The 20,302-nt window shown below is 39.2% G+C and overlaps 1 protein-coding gene across 2 annotated transcripts in view; it reads right to left on the bottom strand.

Annotated features, from left to right (window-relative positions):
* Positions 1-20,302, bottom strand: part of ttc28 (tetratricopeptide repeat domain 28) — a 166,352-nt gene that overhangs the window by 22,352 nt on the left and 123,698 nt on the right. For both annotated transcript variants that reach the window (XM_085464402.1, XM_085464403.1), the window contains exons 9-17: positions 9,305-9,501; positions 9,071-9,224; positions 8,816-8,987; positions 8,160-8,328; positions 7,897-8,057; positions 6,103-6,591; positions 4,646-4,838; positions 4,419-4,499; positions 4,023-4,275 (exon numbers count right to left, since the gene is read on the bottom strand). In XM_085464402.1, the coding sequence (XP_085320528.1) occupies positions 4,023-4,275; positions 4,419-4,499; positions 4,646-4,838; positions 6,103-6,591; positions 7,897-8,057; positions 8,160-8,328; positions 8,816-8,987; positions 9,071-9,224; positions 9,305-9,501 (1,869 nt within the window). The remainder of the gene's footprint in view (positions 1-4,022; positions 4,276-4,418; positions 4,500-4,645; positions 4,839-6,102; positions 6,592-7,896; positions 8,058-8,159; positions 8,329-8,815; positions 8,988-9,070; positions 9,225-9,304; positions 9,502-20,302) is intronic.

Raw genomic sequence — 20,302 nt, 5'->3', positions numbered from 1 at the left:
AATTCCTATCCTGCTGCTTTTGATTCAGATGTTGGTATCAAACAGTATGCTATATAACTGTTTCTTGTTGTTCTCAAAGCTTTGAAATTTAGTCTAGTGAACAGTGTTTCTGCACAAAAATTTCTCAATTGTTTTCTGTTCCTGGACACAAATGTAGAATGCTGGCATTATTTGGACTTTTGAGTTATGTTTTCACTTGCTGCTGGTTAGGTTAGGAAGCAAAACTACATATTTTTTTTGCTTGGTGGTAGACAGACTTGGTTAGGTTTAAGTAAGATTACGTGGATTAGCATTAGAGAAAAGAAAATTAATTGGTCAGGTTTAAACAATAGTCACACTTAGTTAAGGCCAGATAATAAAACTCCTGGCTTGGGCCTTTTTGTGTCCCGTTTATCAAACTATTAATAAGCACTTCAGCACTCACAATCATGTATTTATAATGTACTTAATATAAGATGGCAGTAAGAAAAAATTTCTATCTTTCTTTCCTCGCAGTTTCTGGTTGTAACCCACAAAAAAGACAGACCTAGTCCCTAATGAACACAGACAGCAACAATCATTAATACCCACACATTAACAAAAGTAAGTACTTGTTCATAAACATACCTCATTCAAGCATAAAAACGAGATTAACCAGTGTTGTGTCTACATATATGAGAAAAAAAAAGCCGTTGCTGCAAAACACACACAGTTAGTTCCAGTTTCATTAGTTGAATATATGAAAAAGTAAAATATAGCACAGTTTGACAGACATAAAATATTAATTTTGCATCAACAAGGTGATTCCCAAAGAGCTAATAGCCAAAAACCTGGTATGTTTTAGCATGGTGTCCAGTGTGTGTTAAAAACTTTTGAGAAAACTGGACCTCGATGAACTATTGCTTTCGTAGGTCCTTCATTCCGGCAGCTGACTGTACAATGCTCACACAAGATAAATACCTGCTAAAATATATATGTGTATATTATCACTCTAACTGCAGTTTAATAGATAAAATAAAAAAATCTCTGTGACATCTCTTCTAGTGTATTTTACTGTATATGGCAACCAGTTGTACATGGTACAAATCACTCTTGTATAGTATCTTGGCTTTAAAAAAAATATTATTCTCATTGATTTTTCTGTTCCACTTTTTTCATCTATTCTTCCCGACCCTTTGCTTAACACACCAAGGGAGTTTCCCAAGTCTGGGATATAGGAAGTCTATCTTTGGTAGGATGCTAACTATCTAACTAGTTACCTAACTAGTTAGATAGTTAGCTAACTAACACCACCTGGGTCTGGGTGCAGTTCCCCCCTCCAGGGGCAAGGGTACCTAGACCCGGTTCGTAGAGTACGCTTGGGGAGTGTGATCGTGTGTACAGCGTCTCTTTATGTCTGTCTCCACGTTGGTTGAGTGTGGAGTTAAGTGCATATGAGAGCATGAGGGTGGGAATGGATGTTTGTGTCTGTGTGTGCCCGTATGTCTGTGTCTATATGTCAGGTTGGGTATCAGACGCCACCTCTCTGGGGACATCTCAGGCCCTCCAAGGTTTGGAGGCCTTTCTCCCCCCACCACTTCCCCTGCCAGTGGCGGACTCCCTCAGGTGTCGGTGCGTTGGTGGTTCTTTGTGTCTGGGGATGGGCGTCCGGGTACACACCGGCTCACTCCTTGGCGGCCGCTTATCGGGGCCTGGAGCCTGGGGCTCGCTCGGGCCACTTCAGAGGTGGGGTGCCCCCGGCCTCTCGGCCTGGGGCTCGGTCACTCAGGCACAGCTGGCTGCCGGCGGAGCTCACGGGCGCGTCACTGCAACTCCCCCTGGCTTCTGCTCGGTGGCTGCTGAGTGAGCCCTCATCTGGGACTCTCCTCAGCTCTTACTGGGACAGTGGCGCGGCTGCCCCTCTGTTGGTCTTCCTTGGTCTCTTGTGTTCTGGGGGCCTCTGGATGTCTGGAGTTTTGATCTCCTCCATACCTGCTTCATACCCTGGAGGACGGGGCTATGGCTCCCCACACTCCCTAGCAGATCGTTACATGGAGAAACCTTTGGAATGCAAGCATGCTGATCCACACAGGTATGCACACAGGTGTACACACGGGTATTCACAGATGCGGACTACAGCTTTCTTGACTGCTGCCTCAAAGCACATTGTGCGCTGTCTATCTTGCGTGCTGCACAATATCGTTTATTATTTAGTATCTACTGATATCTACTGCTAGCTAGTTTATTGTGATGGTGCTGTTTTTTTTATTATGTTGCTCTTTGTTGTTTGCTTTCTCTTCTGTTTTTTTTTTCCATACAGGTGACCCAGGTGTTTTGTTTGTTTTTTTTGTTTTTTTTTCTTTCTTCCCCCCCTTCTCACCGTCTCTTCTCCCCTTTGGTTTTCTTTCTCTCCCTCTCTTTCTTTCATTCTTTCTCCCTGTCCTATCCCCCAGTCATGTCTGTCCCGTTTGTAGCAACTGAAAATAAAATAAATTCATAATTATAATAAAGGTCAATCAAATGGACCAATATGGCAAGGCCATGATGATCCACTTGGTAAAATAAATCCGCTTGGCATCTTTCTTGGCCTTAAGACAACAATTCTGATGGCTAAAGATCCAAACGGGACACAAAAAAAAAAAAAGGATGCTAACTATCAAGAGGCAATTCTTAAGGAAGGGAAATATGGAAAAAACTATCTCAAATTAGACAAGAACTGGACTGAAAATCAGTGTCAATTGGTCTGATAATAATAATAATGATCCCAATAATTCTGTCTCCTTAAAATATACACCCAAGACCACAAAAGATGGTTACACAGACCCCACAAATTTCCTTTAAATTAAAGTTTTACAACTCTGTAAAGACTACTGTTAGTATTAATGGAATATGTTAAACCCTATGATTGTAACTAGTTTTATCACTACCCTGCCTATCTAGCAAAGCAACAATCAATTAAGATTTGTCATCCACCAGAAAAGTGGGTAACTTAATTGGACTGAGCATTGGGGGCTGTGTCCATAGGCAGCAATTTTCGTGCTCCCAGGACCTATTTTCTAGTCCTATGACGTTTAGTAGTGACAGCTCTCTAAGTGTCCTCAGTGCATCACGTTTCTTCCCGTCACACTAGACTATCAGTTAAAAAATAGTTTTGGACAAATACCACACTTATCAATGTTACTTCTATATATTACCAACCAATGAAAATCACACCATCAGCCATTGTGGGAACACTAGAGAGTTATTTCTGAAAATCACCGGGTCCTTCCCACGCGTTGACCTCTTGAACGGCATGGGGGACGCCTCCCTCCCCCATGTGGTCAAGGGACGCTGGTGGGGCCTGCTCCACCTGCTTATGGTGTTCACTTTATGCTTTAAAAATCAAATATAGAAACCAATGGCTTACTTCACACTGTCCAAGAGGTCTTACACGGTCTGTTATTTACATGCAGTGCTGTGATATTTCCCCCTTAATTTTAAGCAGTTGTGCTTATTTAATCTTATAGAAAAGAGCAACTTGGGGTTACTGAAGACTTATTTTAGGTTATGTTGAAATCAACTATCATTTGCACATTTACACCTATTTCTAGTGGCCTCTAAACATATACAAGAGTGAAAGCATGTGCATGAAAGTGAGTGGAAAAAAAAGTGGGAAGCATAGGCGTTTCTGACTGACTGTGAGGACTAGGCCCTTAGAGTTATTTACATACAGAGTTATCTCTGCTCTCTATTTTAATTCATTTTCATTAATATTATTTTATATCTCTTAATAGAGGCAGTGCAACATCCAATAAAAGTTAAAATGTTAAACTATTTGAACATCAAACAAGCAATACTTGTCTGAAGTTATACTGTTATAAATAATACTTCTGGAAGCAAGAAAAATGGTATAATGGAGATATAATGACACTGATTGCTTGGGACAGCTGTGAATCAAAGCTGCCATGCCTCTATACCCAGTATCTTTGGATCCCAGGGGTTTGTTCTTTTTAAACTTTCATACATAAACACAGCAACTGCAATATCATCATGCTCACTATTAATTGTTGTAGCTAATGTCTTACCCTCCTGTAGATACATTACAGCCTGCGCGTAGTTTTGCAGTGCATGATGTGTCCTCCCCAGGCTTCCATAGGCCATAGTCTTTGCTATCAGGTCATTGGTCTGTGCTGCAACACTCAGGTGTTGCTCCTGGAAGACTACTGCCCGTTCGTACTTCCCTAGAGCTTCGTAGGTCAGTCCCAAGTTGCCATAGGCTCGACCCTGGCCCCTGACACATCCAGTCTGTTCTGCTATATCCAAAGCCCTTTGGTGCCACTACAGCAGGAAAAATTAGGTTGCTTAGAGGAGAGACTTGACAACTGATAAATTCTGTTTTCCCTGTTAATCAGTATAATTAAAGACATTTCATAACAAGGGGGGCTATCCTCTGCACATACAATGATGAATGTGATACAGACCTGTAGAGCTGTCTCGTTGTCTGCCATCAACTGATAGACACCTCCAAGTGCATTGCTTGCCTCTGCCTCCAGGGATTTATCCTGATAGTTCAAACAGAGTTTACCTCATTCTATGGGCATTATGTGTTTTTAATATATACCCCCCCTCCCCATATTAATTATCATATTCAGCAGGGCAAAACAAAATATGAAACAGAAACAAGAACATTTTGCTGGTGAAAACCTACCCCTGCTATGCGTGCAATGTTAAGCTGGTGCTCCAGACAAGAGAGGGCCTGCTCATAGTTGCCCAGCTGGCTATGTAAGGTGCCCAGCTCTCCATAAGCCTGAGCCTTACCTTCTCCTTCACCACCTAGCTCATGAGCTACTACCAACCTCTTCTCAAAACACACCAGTGCTTGCTGGAGACTACCCATGGACCTGAAGTAGGAGAGGGAGGAGAACAAAAAGGGGAGGAAAAAGACCTGGTATGATAATGCATTTTTTTTCTGCACTTTGCTTGTTCTTGAAAGCAGGCCTCCTGTTTTTGTTGTTTCTGCAACATTTAAAGAAAAGAAGACAAACTGGTCCATATTAACAAAACATTTTTCTCTTTATATCTACTCAGAGAAAAACTCAGAGAAAGAAAGTCTACGAAGGTTTGTTATAAATCTGTACTCTACATTACCATTTCATTCACACTCAGGAGCAACAGCTGGATAAAGTAAACCCAACGGTAAGCCTTGTTCTTCTGTCAGTGAGCATTACTTATGTTGTATCATATGAGAGTTGCCCACCGTGGGATATGTGTCTGAAAAAAGGCTTTTTGCTTTTAATACGCTGCAGAGTTCTGACTGTATTTATTCTTATTATGACTCTAATTAAAATGTGTATAAAATGCTTGTGGCAAGAAATGCTCATTTAAAACTCTTGCATGAATGCTATTCTGTATTAGAAAGGTGTATCCTAACTAATAGGATAGAACATAAATGAACACAACATACATTTTTACGCTGATGTAAACAGAAGTCTGCAGCACTGTAGGTTTGAATTTATTTCTACATTTAGTGGGAAATCCAGGGAGACTTCAAAACCCTGAAAAATTTCCTAATTTTATTTATCCTCTTACTAGAGTTAGCTGAGAAGGAAAGAAGGAAGAGAAGCAGTTGGTCTATGGAGAATCATTTTAAAATTTAAATGCAAATTTTATTTCAGTAATAGAAACAAAAAAAAAAAAAAAAACAAGACAGGAAATTATAAAATTAAGTTCTGAAATGAATTGATAGTGATATTTAAATTAAACACACTATAGATTATTTCAGCCTTGCTCATTTCAAATGAATTTGGCCAATTAGGATTTATGGGTCATGGCAGACTTAGACTCTCCACCTCCTCATGAGCCCCCTCATACAACACTGTGTATCAGGACAGCAAGTGCAATCTCCTTGTACGTTTCTAGAAACAGAATTTTTATTTAAATCACATATAATGCTTTTTTATTTCTGACTGGAACAGTGCAAGCATCAGTAACAGGAAGATACAGCAAGAAAAGAAGAGCTGGTTTGGAGGTGGTTTGCAAAGTGGCTTGCAGATGCACAGTACCCTAATAGTGTGCCCTGTATTAAATTTATCAAATGCATGTATAGAAGGGTATCGTCTGAGCCATAACCTCTTATGTTCTCAATTTGATTTTAGTTTCACCTACCTGTGCGCATTGCCAAGTCCTCTGTAGGCTTTCTCTTGGTCCTGGACATGATTGAGACTCTGACCCACTGCCAGATACTTCTCATAATACTGTATAGCCTCCTCATAATCTCCCAAAACATCATAGCAGTCTGCCAGGTTCCCATAGGCCCTGCCTCTGTCTAGCATGCTCTCAGTTCCACTTAGCTGCTGCAGCATGGCCAGCTGCTGCTCAAAATAACCAATAGCTTCCTCAAACAATCCCATGTTTATCTTGGTGATGCCCATGTTTCCATGGACCTGTGCCTCCAAACGGGCATCCCTGAGCCCCTGTGCCAGGCCCAGCTGGGTCTCATAACACTGGAAAGTTGTAGCATAGTCTCCCAAGGCCATATGAACAGCTGCTAGGTGGCCAAGAGCACGGCACTCCCCCTGCTGATCACCTAGATCCTTTCGGATGGTCAACTCCTGGCTGTGGAACGACAAGGCCGTATCCAGCTGGCGGAGAAGCCTAGGTGGGAAAAAGTGCAAGAACACTGAATTAAGATGAATCAAGGGAACTAGAGCAAGTCACACATTAGTTATAGCCAACACCTGGTGTCCTTTGTATAGTATGATATTTCATGTGGTTTATTATTTTTAGAGCCAGTCTGTTGCAAAGGATGGATGCTTATATGTTACTTCTCTTTGTTAATAACTTAATAATAAGTTAATACTAAAAGATATGCTTTATTGAAAGATACAGTTTAAATTAATAATTAGTTTTCCAGCTGTGCCCAGTATGCAAAAAGGTACTGTTTTTGGGAAGGACAGAGGAAACTATTGTGGATAAAAGATTTCTTGGAGTACCAAGCTTAAATGGACCAACTCTGGGAAAACTGAGGTTTTAATTAGTAAGCTGCACCTTGAACTGTAAGTTTAAATTAACTACTATTCATAGGAATTTGTGGAAAGCACAGAACACTTCTATTAACTGCTGAGAATTGGCACAGAATCTCTTGTCAGTTGGCTGAGACTTTTTAAACTCACATGTTTTTGGAAACAGGCTTTTTCTTTGTAACTCCAAAGTAAATAGCAGGCATTACAAAGAAAATGGTCTACAAGCAAGTGGCTTTATAAAGGTAAATAAATACATTCTCAAACCGATGTCCCTTTTGCCTCCATAAACTCAGCTGAGCTTTCCCCAATATATTAATTATTCATATTTGATTATAGTTTAGCCCATATGGAAAAGAAATAGTAAAAACTTATATGTGATTACTCATGAAAGTGGCCACTTTCATGAGTAAATCATATAAGGCTTACGTGATTTACTCATGAAAGTGGCCACTTTCTCATTACTTTCATACATTGTTTTAGTAAGTATCCAAAACATACAAGTTTCATTATATAATTTTTCAAGGGATCTTATATCCGTTTTCACTCTTATATGCTTTTCATACAAGTTTCACACAAGACAGATACAAAATTTATAAGATTTATATATATCTTTTCCATATGGGAGCAGATAAAATGATCATAACACAACAATATTTAACATCATTTGAAAAGTACATAGTAATAATATTGTGCAGATTTTTGTTTCTTTTATGTAAGCATTAATTAGCAGCTAAATTTCTGCTTTTGTGAAGCACAATCTCTGCAGCTTGATCTGGTAAGTTAATATTTTAGCTCTACAAACTTTCGACTGCCTCCAATAAACAGGAATGGCTATATTACTAAACTTAGGTTTTAAAACAATACAACACATTCATTTGTTCATTTTTTACATGCACTGTTTGTGTGTGGTTAAAACACTGGTTAACCAGTTTATCACCTGTGAACTGAACCAAGTGCTGAATAGGCATCAGCCTCCATCTTCTGATCGTTGACCTTCTGAGCCAAGGTTAATTGCTGCTGGTAGAACTTCACAGCTCCTGGAAAATCACCCCGGCACACGCACACATCACCGAGATTCCCAAAGGCCCTGAAAACTGCCTGCTGACAAATATAATCACACAGATACTGATTAACAACCTCTTTTTGTGCAAAAGACAGAATTTCAAGGTTTATGAAATGAAAACATAATTAACAGGTGACCTGTGTGTTGTCCAGGGCTTGTGCTAAAGAAAGCAGATATCTCTGACATTCCTCTGCTTTGTTGTACTCCCCCAGTGCTTTGTGGGCCAGACCAAGGTTGCAGTAGGCTTTTGCCTGTGCTAATTTGTCCTGGAGATCCTTAGCCAGGGCCAAATCCTGTTCATAATACCTGGAAAATTGTAAACTTTTGTTTTTTATCGTGCATCTTGTTTCGATGTAATATAAAAGCACAAATCCTTGAAATGAGAAATTAAAGTCTCATTAACATCCATCCATCCATCCGTCCATCCACTTTCTGCTGCTGGGCCTGGTTGCGGGGGTTGTAGCCTAAGAAGAGAAGCCCAGACCTCTCTCTCCCCAGCTACCTCCTCCAGCTCATCTGAGGAACATGGGAGCTTTCCAGGCTAGTCAAGAGATGTAGCCCCAGGGCCTTCTCCTGGTAAGACATGCCTGAAAACCTTGGCCAGGAAGCATCCTGAAGGCATTCAAGTCAGATGCCCAAATCTCCTCAGCTGGCTCCTTTCGATGTGGAGGAGTAGTGGATGGATGGATGAATGTATGTATGGAAAACACAACACATGTTTTTCGACATAAGGCCAACGGGGTCATTTTCATTATATGAAGTTCAGTTTTGTAAGATTTATTTAGTCTCTGACCTGACAGCATCTCTGTACTGTCCAAGACAGTAGTGAGCATAACCCAGGTTATGGCAAACTTTGCCTTCTGCTTCGAGGTCCTGCAAACCTGGCGCCAAAACCAGGTACTGTTGGTAGTAGGGCAAGGCCTGAGCATATTCACCTCTCCAGCTGTGAAAGTTACCCAAGTTTGCTGCAAAAGAAAATAACGGTGAGCAATATTTTTCATGTTTCATTTAACTCAACTCAAGTGCATTTATCTCTTGACAGGTTTACCTAAGGCTCTTGCTTCACTTTGAGTGTCTCGCATCTCTCGTGCAATGGTCAGGTGGTGCAGGTAGTGCTGGAGAGCTCGGTCGTGAGCACCCAGCGCTTGGTAGGCCACAGCAAGGTTACCGTGCGTGGATGCCTGAGATGGACGATCGTTCACCTGATAACACAAAGACACATCGTGATTCTGCTTTCCACACAATCGTCCACATGTTTTTTGAAAAGGGTCATAAAATTTACCTCCAGAGAGATTTGCAGCTCTTGTCTGTGGTACTGGACTGCTTGGTCGTACATGCCAAGCGCATGGTAGGCATTGCCCATGTTGCCATAGGCCCTCCCCTGGGCAGCGTAATCACAAAGTTCTTGGACGAAGGACAGGTGGGCTTTGTGGAACTTTAGCGCAGTGTCATACTCTCCCTTCATCTGGTGTATGATGCCTGTGATAGGAGATGAGAGGAGGCAAAAACACAAACTATTGAACTAACAAGGAAACCATTAAGATGCAGGTAAACTCCAAGTTTAATCTCTTTTAGCATACAACATTTGAACGTTCTTGTGATCGGTCATGTTCTCAACTTTAGTCACAACACTAATCCTAACCATATGTTTTAGCAAGTGGCATGGACAAAAACATTTCAATAGGACAAACAAAGTCTATGCAAAGCGCCCAGGTAATACATCTAATCTAGGAAGTCTTGTAGCATGCCAACTACAAGCTGTATCAGGTAATGCTCGTATTAAAATAAAGCTAGTTCATTTCAATTTCTGGCCTCTGGCTGGCAAGTCCATCCTAATGATTGATTTTCCAAGAATTATCTTAATTTTATGTTTCTAACTTGTTTCATTTAAAACAGCACAATACCTAGCCCCATCATTTAAACTCCTCCAAATGTCCATTTCAAGAGGAATGGACTTGGTATACAAAAATGGTCACCACGGCAAAAAGCTGTAATGTTGAAGTGGTCAGACAACTCTTTGATAATTCCAGTTCCAATAAAATCAATATTTAGGTGTGTTAGTTAAAATGATTATTTCCTTTGTCACCAAACCACAAAGACTGGAGGCAACGTTTTTTTAAGAAGAACAAAAATGACATATTCTGAAAGCATACAGTTATTGTTGATCACCCACATCTCGGAGGATCAAGGTCATAAAACCCAGAAAAATCTTCCATGGACATAGGGGAATTTTAAAGTCCAGGCTCAAGGAAGTCAGACAAGTGAAGTTTAAGTCCTCAGTTTTGTGATTTTTTTGGTCTCCAAGTCTCAAGTCTCCACAGCTCTGTAGAATGGTTTATCCAGCGCTGTTTGGATTTGTAGGATTCATCAAACAGCAATTACTGCACATGTAGGGAGCATGATGAACAGAGTAAATTCCCAAAATGACATTAGGAGTTATAAATATGCAGCATCTGTATGGTGGTGAATATAAATGCCCACATGGTTTCTTGAACTGTAAAAAATCCTTTTTGAGCAGAGTGGTGAATAATTAAAAAGTTACAGTGGGAAATTCAACAAATCTAATAATATCTGCTGCTGTGTCTCTTCAAACTTTAGTATAACATATGCAGAAATCAGTCTCTCTGTCCAGGGAAAAAGAACTGGGAAAACTTAAGTCCCAGTCGCCTTCCCAACTTCTTCTGTCATGATGTGTCTTTGCTGTCAACAACCCAGTTTATGGAGCCAGAACAGACAAAAGTTGGGAGAGAGAATAGTTAAGGAAGAAACTTGGGGCACAAGAGAGGAGAATGAAAATTTACATTTTATGCTAGTTATTTCCTGTACTCCAAAATATAGTACTTGTCACCCTCCTGCATTTAACTGACAACTGTGCACACTGGTTATTTGCAATTTAAAATGTACCTACTTTGCTTTTTTCTTCATTTTCTGTGATACACTCTGCTACAGTGCTGGATACTCAAACTGTGGATATGGCCACATATTGCAAATAATGAGATCAGTGTATCTATAACTAATTCTTTTGAGCCATGTTTTGAACAGTTTTTTTCTATTCTGCATGATATAAGAGTGAAAATCCAGGCTCTCTGGTTGGAATCACAGCCAAAGAGCCTGGATCATACAGAATCCCTGCCCACTTGCTGTTCATGTTTTTATTTATGAGGAGCAGCCAGTCAAAAGAACGTTGGCTAAAAAGGAGGTGCAAGGGAACTGAAATGGCTTGTTTTACACAATGGGTGAACTTGGGGTTGCACTAAAGCCCAGTATAAGATTAATAATGGTAATTTTGTAAACATGGAATTAGGGATGGGTATCGAAAACCGGTTCTTGTTGAGAACCGGTTCCCACTGTTTCAATTCCTTGGAATTGTTTGTCATTTTTGCAAACGATTCCCTTATCAATTCCAGTCGCCCCAAATGATGTCACCACGTTGCGGAGCGTCATTAACCTGGCAGGAAACATGGCGGCTCAAACGCTCAAAAGTTTGGTTATACTTTACGAGAACGGATGACAACAGGGCAACTTGCAAAGTAGATATTTCATTTAAGGGAGGAAACACCACGAATATGCAAAAGACACGCGATGACCTTAAATAAATGTTGTGTTTTTAATTCCGCTCCGGACTCGTGAATCTCAACCCAGCAGCAGCGGTAACGTTTGCCCGTTAATGCGGCAGGTAAATAATCAACTAACAGTGCATATTATGTTAGCGCGATCTGCCTTATTACAAAACCTGCCATTACTGTGCATTTAGGTGACCATGATGAGAGAGACAGACGGAGTCTGGTTGGCTCAGATGCTGGCAGTTCTCGCTGCAGTCTACCGGTAGCGTCTCCTTTCAGGCCAGGATAGACGAATGTCACCGAGCAGTGACTGAGTTTGTGGTAAAAGGCTTGCACCCATTTCCCACAGCAGATGCCCGATTTTCGGTAAGTGAATGTGTTTAATTGTAGGCAGGGACATTACTGGATATTCTTGTGTAATTGCTACAGAATAATTTATGTTATATTTTGTTATTGCTACAGAAGAATATTTATCTTATTATTTTACATTTACAATTTTTTTTCCCGGGAACCCTGTGACACCCCCATTGAAGAGCCGTAGGCTGTGGATCTAAGCTCTAAGCTATTCGACCTTAGTGTTCTCCTTTTTTTTTTAAAGAATCAATAAGAGAATCGATTAAGAATCGAATCGTTAAACAGAATTGAAAATGGAATCGGAATCGTGAAAATCTTATCAATACCCATCCCTACATGGAATACTACTTTAGAGTCCAATAATAAAAACAAATGAGCAGAGTAGAAAATGAGCACATGAGTTCCTCTGTAAGACTTTATTCCAAACATTGCACAAATCTAAATCTTACCATATTTCATTGGCATATTTTTGCTTTGGCATATAAAAACCATGCACATTGTACATTGAGCTCTACCTTCATCAGTAAAGTCCTGCTTAAAGTTGAATGCAGACGTGAAACCTACAATTGCTCACAATGAAAGTCAATGCAATGACTTTTCCTTGAATGATTTATGTTATTCTTTCCATCACAGCAAGCACATTTCAATCAAGATTCAACACAAAAGACACACACACATAGAACAGCTGTAATCTTCCCTCTTAATGCTATATAGTGTGATTTATATGCAGGGGTGTGCACCAGATAAGAAGTTGCAACGCGCATTTGCGTACATATAAAAGGCACTGTTTTTGTCCGCTAGAGTGGGATGTTCACGGCATATTCTGCACCACATCTCTGTGCGTTCATCATTTGTTTGAAGCCAGCTCACCTCCTGCAACCACTTTTCTGAGAATACGCGCTTCTTTTGTGGTTTGGACTCCTTTGGACATTTCTTTGGAGGTGGAAGAACACCAGAGTAATTGCTTAAAGGAGCTTGCTTCTTCGACATCTTTAAGAGTTCTAAACAAATGTCTGTCCTCCTCCAGAAAATCTTATGTACGCAAACATGCGTTGCAACTTCTTATCTGGTGCACGTCTTTTATTTTGACAGCGAATGTGCACCTGCGGACCACTTATATGCACCCCTGTTTATATGTATGCCAAAAGCCTGATTGTAAGGAGATTGAAAGAAAAAAATTATAATTATGCCTTCCCTATAGTGGCATATTAGTACAAAGTAGAATACCCCCCCCCCAGGTTAAGGTAAGATTAGAAGTAAGGTTACATTCAAAGTGAAAGCTGGCTGTTAACATTTCCATTACAGCCCAAATCTGACAATTTTTCTTCTTCTTTTTTTAAACAATTGGTCTTTGAAGAGGTCCACAAGTAAACTCCCCATGTTCTTATAATATATGTTGTGTTATAGTCTCTATTTTGACTTATACAGATATCGTTTCTTGTATTCATTGTATTCTTGTGTTTCTTTTTAATTTGTGTTTCTGTGTTTTGTATGTGTGTAGGTGCCCTTCCTTGTTTCTACTTTATTTTATTTTGGTAAATGCTCTTCTGTGTGTGTCACCTGGGCCTTAACTTCCTGTCTTTGTTCTCATATCTCAATAACACATTACTGTCATGGTCTGTGTGCGGCAGGCAGGAAAGTAGGACCTAAATGCAGACTTGTGGATGTGAAAATTAAACTCAAAGACCTCAGCTTTATTGCTGACATAAGTCAAAACAGAAACTAAACTGGGAAGGCTAGAAACTGAGCCTGAAACAGAACACACAGGCAAGTATGAGGGACGATGCAACGACAAACAGGAACACACGCAGATACTAAATACAGAAGGAACTGGGCAAAGGGCAAACACCTGGGAGACACAGCTGACACTAAGTACGAAGACGAGATTGGGAGGAAGCAAAACAGAATACATTGTCCTTCAAAGTAAAACAGGAAACAGACTGGGCACAGAACTAAACCTATACTAAACACGAGGACACCGGAACAAAATTAGAATACAAAAACAGAAATCAGAACACTAGAAGTCATATACAACGAAGAAATCATAGAATAACAATAATAATACACAAAACACTGGGTCACTGACCAAGGACCTTGACAATTACTCTGATAATGCCTCAGATTGGTGTAGGCGATCTATTTTGTGTGGGAAAATAGTCAGATCTTTATCTCAGATCCTGAAGCAGAAAGCCTTAGTTAATAAAGTTAAAAACCACCACCATGATACCTGTCACTGTATCTATGGCATTTTATTTTTATCACACCAGCTCACGCAAAGAAAGCCTAACAGTGTCGAACTTGCTTAGTAGTAGCATTGGCATATCAAACCACAATACAGGGAAATACAGATTCCATATTCTAGTGAATTTGGTCAACTAAAACAATAACTTTTGTTAACTGGTTTTCTGCCATTATACCAGTTGAAGAAGGTAAAGTCATGGTTGCAAGTGTTCAAATGCAAGCTAGAGTGAGAATAAAGGTGTGCAGTTTTGGGGTGGAGATTCGTGGGCCAAAGTCAAGTTCTGTTTCAAGATTTACATGTACATGTTCTACAAGACAGAGGGTACAGCTAGCACAATTCTAGAAAATGGGCAATAAACGTTGTAAAATGAATTAAACTGTTCAAACATGACCCTGTTTTATTATACATAATGCATGTTAATGCATTAATACAATAATGCAAAACTTTTTACCTACATTCATCCTGTGATTCCCTTCATTAAACTGTTTGAGTAACCTGAATTTTTCACACAGAAATCCTAATAATGCCATCCATAGGAAGTCTTCTATTTCCAAAGACAATAATTACACTGCGCCAGAATAATTTATAACTGCTCTGAGAAATGTTGAAATGAGGCCTTATATAAAATCTGCTTTTTCTACAATAAAGTCACATTGGGAAAACAGATGAGAAGGGGTTATAAGTGGGGAGGAAGGGATACGGAGGGGTATCCAGACACCAGATGGAGGAAGTCACATGTGGTCTTCATGTCAGACTGTGTAATGAGAGAGATGACTGGGGTCTGATCCACCGAGTGTAAACTGTGAGCCATCCTTCCCAACTCCTTGGCTCATGTCCACCTCTATCTCTACATTTCTTACTGTAAACACTTTTCAAATGTGTGACTTTAACAGTCCAAAATCAAGATTTACAGATTGTGTTAAAAATATTGACTGACTAAATCATCATTTAAAAAAAAGATTCACATCCTTGATAGGGGTGCAGGCAGGGTTCCTAAAAACAACAACAACAAAAACCCACCTTTTAAAATAGCTCTCTCCTCCTCTATTCTAAGCCTCTTGAGTTTTAGCTGCTAATATGGAACCCCCACTCTTCCATGTGGAAGTCCACAGCCTAACTTGCATCCTTGCAGTTAATTTCAATCTTAAATACAACAAAAGCAGCAGATCACCTGTAAGTAGGATTTATTTCTGAATCTAACAGGGGACGTAACAGAGACAGAGTTTGAAGAAACTGGAGTGACTTTTTCTGTGCATGATGTTACACTTCTCATAAGACAGATGCTTTCACTTTAAGCTGATTTCATATCTATAATTCACAAATCCAAAGGTTACAGAGTCATACTCTTTCTATGACTGCCAAAGTCCCTGGTTTTGGTTTAAAAGTTGCTTGGGAGTTTTTGGATTCATATTTATGGAGTTTTGGCTACCAGTTTAGATTGCCTTAACATTCTATTGTTAGTTTTGTTTTCATGGTTTGCATTAAATTTCAGTTAATATTTTAAGTTTATTTCTTGCATATTTAGATCCAAAAGTGATTCCATAATGTTTCTTCATTTTGTTCTTTGTTAATTTGTGGACTTTCCCAGTCTGAATAAAAGACATACTTTGTTATTTCTGGATCTGATTCCTTTACTCTGCAAGCCCCAACAATGACGTCCTGACTTTGAAATCATGCAGTGCCAAGAGTATCAAAAAACTGCCAGAAATGGAGCATTCAGTGCAGTCGGAAGTCTGAGTTCTTTTTATATATTTATTTATTTATTTATTTATTATTAACAGGGATTCCTGGTACACTCACTGAACCCAATACTTATATAACATATTCAATATGCTACATATAAAATAAATGAACTACTACTTCAATACTTCTTTTGTCATATTAAGTGTAAGGGAAAGCATAGTGGGCCCCCTTTAAGCATGGTGCTATAAAATTCAGATTTTCTTAGTATTTATTATACCTTCTGACACATAATTATAATTTATTATTATTATAATTATAAAAATATAATTAACAGTTTTCATGAGTTTTAATTCAAATAATTTTTCTCATATCAATCATCTTTTGCAAATTCTTGTTCTCTGTTTATCCTAAACAAAAACATATATGGGGGGGGGGGGGGTAATGGTTAAAAAAAGGTCTGGTTATGACTTGGAGAACTTGCTGATGCCACAATTTTAAATGACATACAGTGCATTGTAAGTAAAGGTCACGTCTTGGCATTTGGTCGTAAAGAATAGTGTTTAAACCAATCCAAAGACTAGAAATGTCATAAGTGGGTTTAGATTCTGAAGCTCAAATCCATACATTGACTTAACCATGGATGTGACGCATTTGAGTTTACTCCGTTTGCTTCTACAGTCTCTACACAATACAATGAGAAGAACTGCAACTATTAAAAAAAGCATTTGAAATCTAAATTCAATACTTCATCGGCACCTCATCTTCATCTCTGATATCTCATCAGCACCATCATCATGACTCAGAAAGGTAATCAGTGGTGATTTAGCTTATAGCACTCAAATCTAACGATGCAAAGGATTTCACAATAAAGGTTGAAGGAAATGCAAATAGCACACGATTTACTTTTAAAACAATGAAAGCTAAGAGAAAACAAAATAAACATTTGGTGAAAAAAAACACTTCCTTATTTAATTTGCTAATTACTTTCAGTGTGAACTGCATAAAAAATAATTCTGTCAAACTAGCAAACAACCTTAAATGTTTTAAACAAACATGAAGTCACATTGTTAATATAAATGTACATGAATTTAAAAAGGTCTCATAAACGCTGCTGGCAACAATATGTAGAAACCGGGTTATGCGAGGAGGAGGAGGAGGAGGAGGAGGAGGTTGGTGATATAGAAAGGAAGACCTTGTTCATCGGGGTCTTGCATTAAGAGGATTACGGAGAAGCCTGCAGAGCTGGCTAGAATCACTGGTTACAGTTACACACATCCTCCTAAACTCTACAAACACAGGTGTGCACATTAGCACATGCACAATCTTCCTCTAACCTAAAGCCACACTTCTCTGAGGTGTAAGGGTGCCTGTAGATTTCCTACAGATTCTGTGGGATTCCCCAGCGTGGAGGGGACACAGTGTGAAGACAGCAGTGCTGCGAGGATTAGAGGTGTGGAAAATTAGCTGAGATCTGATGACAGGTATTCAGCTGAGACAGCATAGAGAGATTAGAAAGGAGAAGAGTGGTGATCCACAGTCCCCTTTCTCCATAGTAGGATAAAAATTGCTCTGTCATCAGTGAATGAAATTGGGTGTGGCAACTTGTGGGTCAGGAGCTACATATCATGGACTATATGCAGTTATTTCTGTCCGACCATCATAAAGAAGAATACATGTTTATTAGCTAAAGTTAGCAAATAACTCGAGATGAGAGAGAGACACACATACATTTTGGAATATTGTAGAGAGTAAGTTAAATATAAAGAATTTATTATTCAAGTAGGCAAAGAAATTACTTCACACATGTCTTCTGGGTCGTTTTTTTTTTTTCTTGCTTTCTGGTTTGGAGCATTTATTGACATCTGCAGCAGCCTTACAGCACATGGGTCACCTGCTTAACCGAGTGAGGTATACTGGAAACCATCTTCTGGATCCTTAAATGAGCGCTGTACTCTTACAGTAATGGACCATATCTTCAGGCCCATAGTAGCAAAGAATCAGTAAGTATCTTTCATTTGAAATTAAAATATAATTTCCATATATGTCTTGTTCTAGTTCAGTACACAGAATCAGTCGTGGGAAAAACTGCTTGACTTAACAGTTGACCAGATGTAGAGACACTGACACTCTCCACAAGAAAGGCTGTCTGCAGAGTGCTGTATTAAAGCATACCAAGGGAAGGCTCACTGGAAGGGAAAAGCATAGCAAGAAAAAGCGCACAAACAACAGGAAACAGCTTGAGAGCATCGTCAGTAAAAGTTGATTCAGTAACACGGGAGAGCTTCACAAGCAGTGGACACAGACTGGTGTCAGTTGTAGCCTTCAGGAAAGGGGCTATCATACTATCATACCCCTACTATCAAGTCACTGTGATACCTAGCCTAGCCAGGAGGAGCCACAAGAGTCCGTTCATATGGGACTACCCTGAGAGGAGCGACAAAGATTTGTGGACTGGGTCACAGTCAAAGGCAGATATACAATAACACAAGATACTGCATGGTGTGCTACCAACACAAGAAAAAGGGTAATTAAGATTTAAACGGTACCATCACAGATCACTAAGGAGTTCCACTGGGCAGCCAGACACTGGCCTAGTTTAGTTATTTTTGGACTTTAAAGGTGCTGCTATGTAAAATACAATACAAGTATTATATGGTCTAATTTAGGTTGAGATAATCTCCAAATTTCATGTTTCATACAGAAAGGAAGAGGTGAAGGAAGGAGATATAAGAAGAAAACAAAAAGGTGAGGAAAGAAGAAAATAAGAGGGAAAGGTCAGACTGGAAAAGAGGGGACTAAGAGTAAACAGAGAATGAAACCCAAGAAAACAGGAGAAAAAAAACACAGCAAGGAGAAAACAGGAGACACAAGAAGAAGAAAAAAAGAATGGCAAGGAGATAAGGAATGCACAGAGAGAAAGGGAGGAAGGAGTAAAATCAGGAAGAAAAGAAAGAGGAAGAATGAAGTAATGAAAACATGGGAAATGTAGTGAGTGTAAAGACAAAATAAGGTAAAAGATAATAGGGGACGAAATCATTATGAAACAAAAGATGAAATGAGAGGAAGAAATTAGGGTTGGAAATTGAAGAACAGAAGAAGAGGAGAGAAAATATCAGAGGAGAGCAGAGTGAAAGGTTGTCAAGTCAGCATTCAGAGTCAAAGAACCGTAATCATCCATAAATGATGATGTGAATCATTGATCTGAAACACAGACTGAAGCTCATCTGTCAGGAGAGTGTCAGCGACTTCAGCAGTAGCCTATAGTCACACATCAAAGTATCTATTGAACCACTGCAGTGTGCATGTTTTCCTTTTACTTACTTCAGATAGAAAATAAAGCAATTTTCACTCATTTGCCTACAAAAAAGCTCTGCAGTGACATAAAGTGAGAAGAGTGGTGGAAATCGCACAATATTACCTGAGCAGAGTTTAATAGACTGTATATAAAAGATAGATAAAGCCATTATATAGTTATCCTCTGATTTCTGGGCTTTACGTTATAAGGCCTCATTTCTTTTCCTGCTGCCATGTTGGTTTTTGGAGCCAGAATGTCTCATATTTGGAAGAGATCATAGTGTTTGTTAATATTGTGAAGTTTGGCATTTTAACATGGGAGTGATTTGCTTTTTAGAACCAGCTTCATGTAGGACTGCAGTTTTTTTGGCATTTCAAAGTCTGATCAGAGGAGGTATTTGCAGAGGGTTAATTTATTTTCCACCATTTATTAAATAAAAAAACTACTTTTGGAACACTTTATGTTGGCATAAACTGTTCAGTGAACGCTTAATGTGCTCATTTTTGAGATTTACATAAAAACTGTTCTTTAATGCCCCTCAGTGTAACCATTTAGCCTATAATTTGTTCTAATATCAGTCTTCACTCATGGCTCTCTTACAACCATAGAAGAGATTTTTTTCTTATTGAGTTAACGTTGATAGTGATAGTAACTGTTTCGCATTTAACTTCCTGACATTTGTGAACACTGCTATGATGCTATGATTATTATTCCTTGAACTCAGAAGATGATTGTTATTCTGTCACTGATACCTTAAAAAAAATGCATGGCAAAAAAGTAGCTGAAAATCCCAATTTTTGCAGGCGATTTTAATGAGAGGTGTAGTTTAAATTCTAGGGAGGTGCACATCAGGTTACGTCGTAGGGTTTTCAGCTGGGTTTGCAGTTGGAGTGTAGCTATGGTGTAAATTTCCCACTATCAACTCTTTTTCCTGGAATATGGCCCTAGTAATGAGCAAATACATTTTTTGTGTCCATGAAAAAACTTTAAATTGTCAAATGGCGTCTGTTCTTTTTTCCATGACTGTATTTCCATTCTTTGAACAAATTTAGGAATTGAAGAAGGGCGCTGCAGTTCAGAACACCAGAAAGAAGAATTCTAGCTTCCCTTTTATTTTAAGTTGCAAAACAATAAAAAAAAAAG

The sequence above is a fragment of the Copadichromis virginalis genome, linkage group LG7, assembly GCF_057382275.1.
Source record: "Copadichromis virginalis isolate Kocher_CV1m ecotype Utaka linkage group LG7, C_Virginalis_male_GT1.1, whole genome shotgun sequence".
Classification (NCBI taxonomy): Eukaryota; Metazoa; Chordata; class Actinopteri; order Cichliformes; family Cichlidae; genus Copadichromis; species Copadichromis virginalis.
This window is presented reverse-complemented; position numbering and strand designations above follow the sequence as displayed.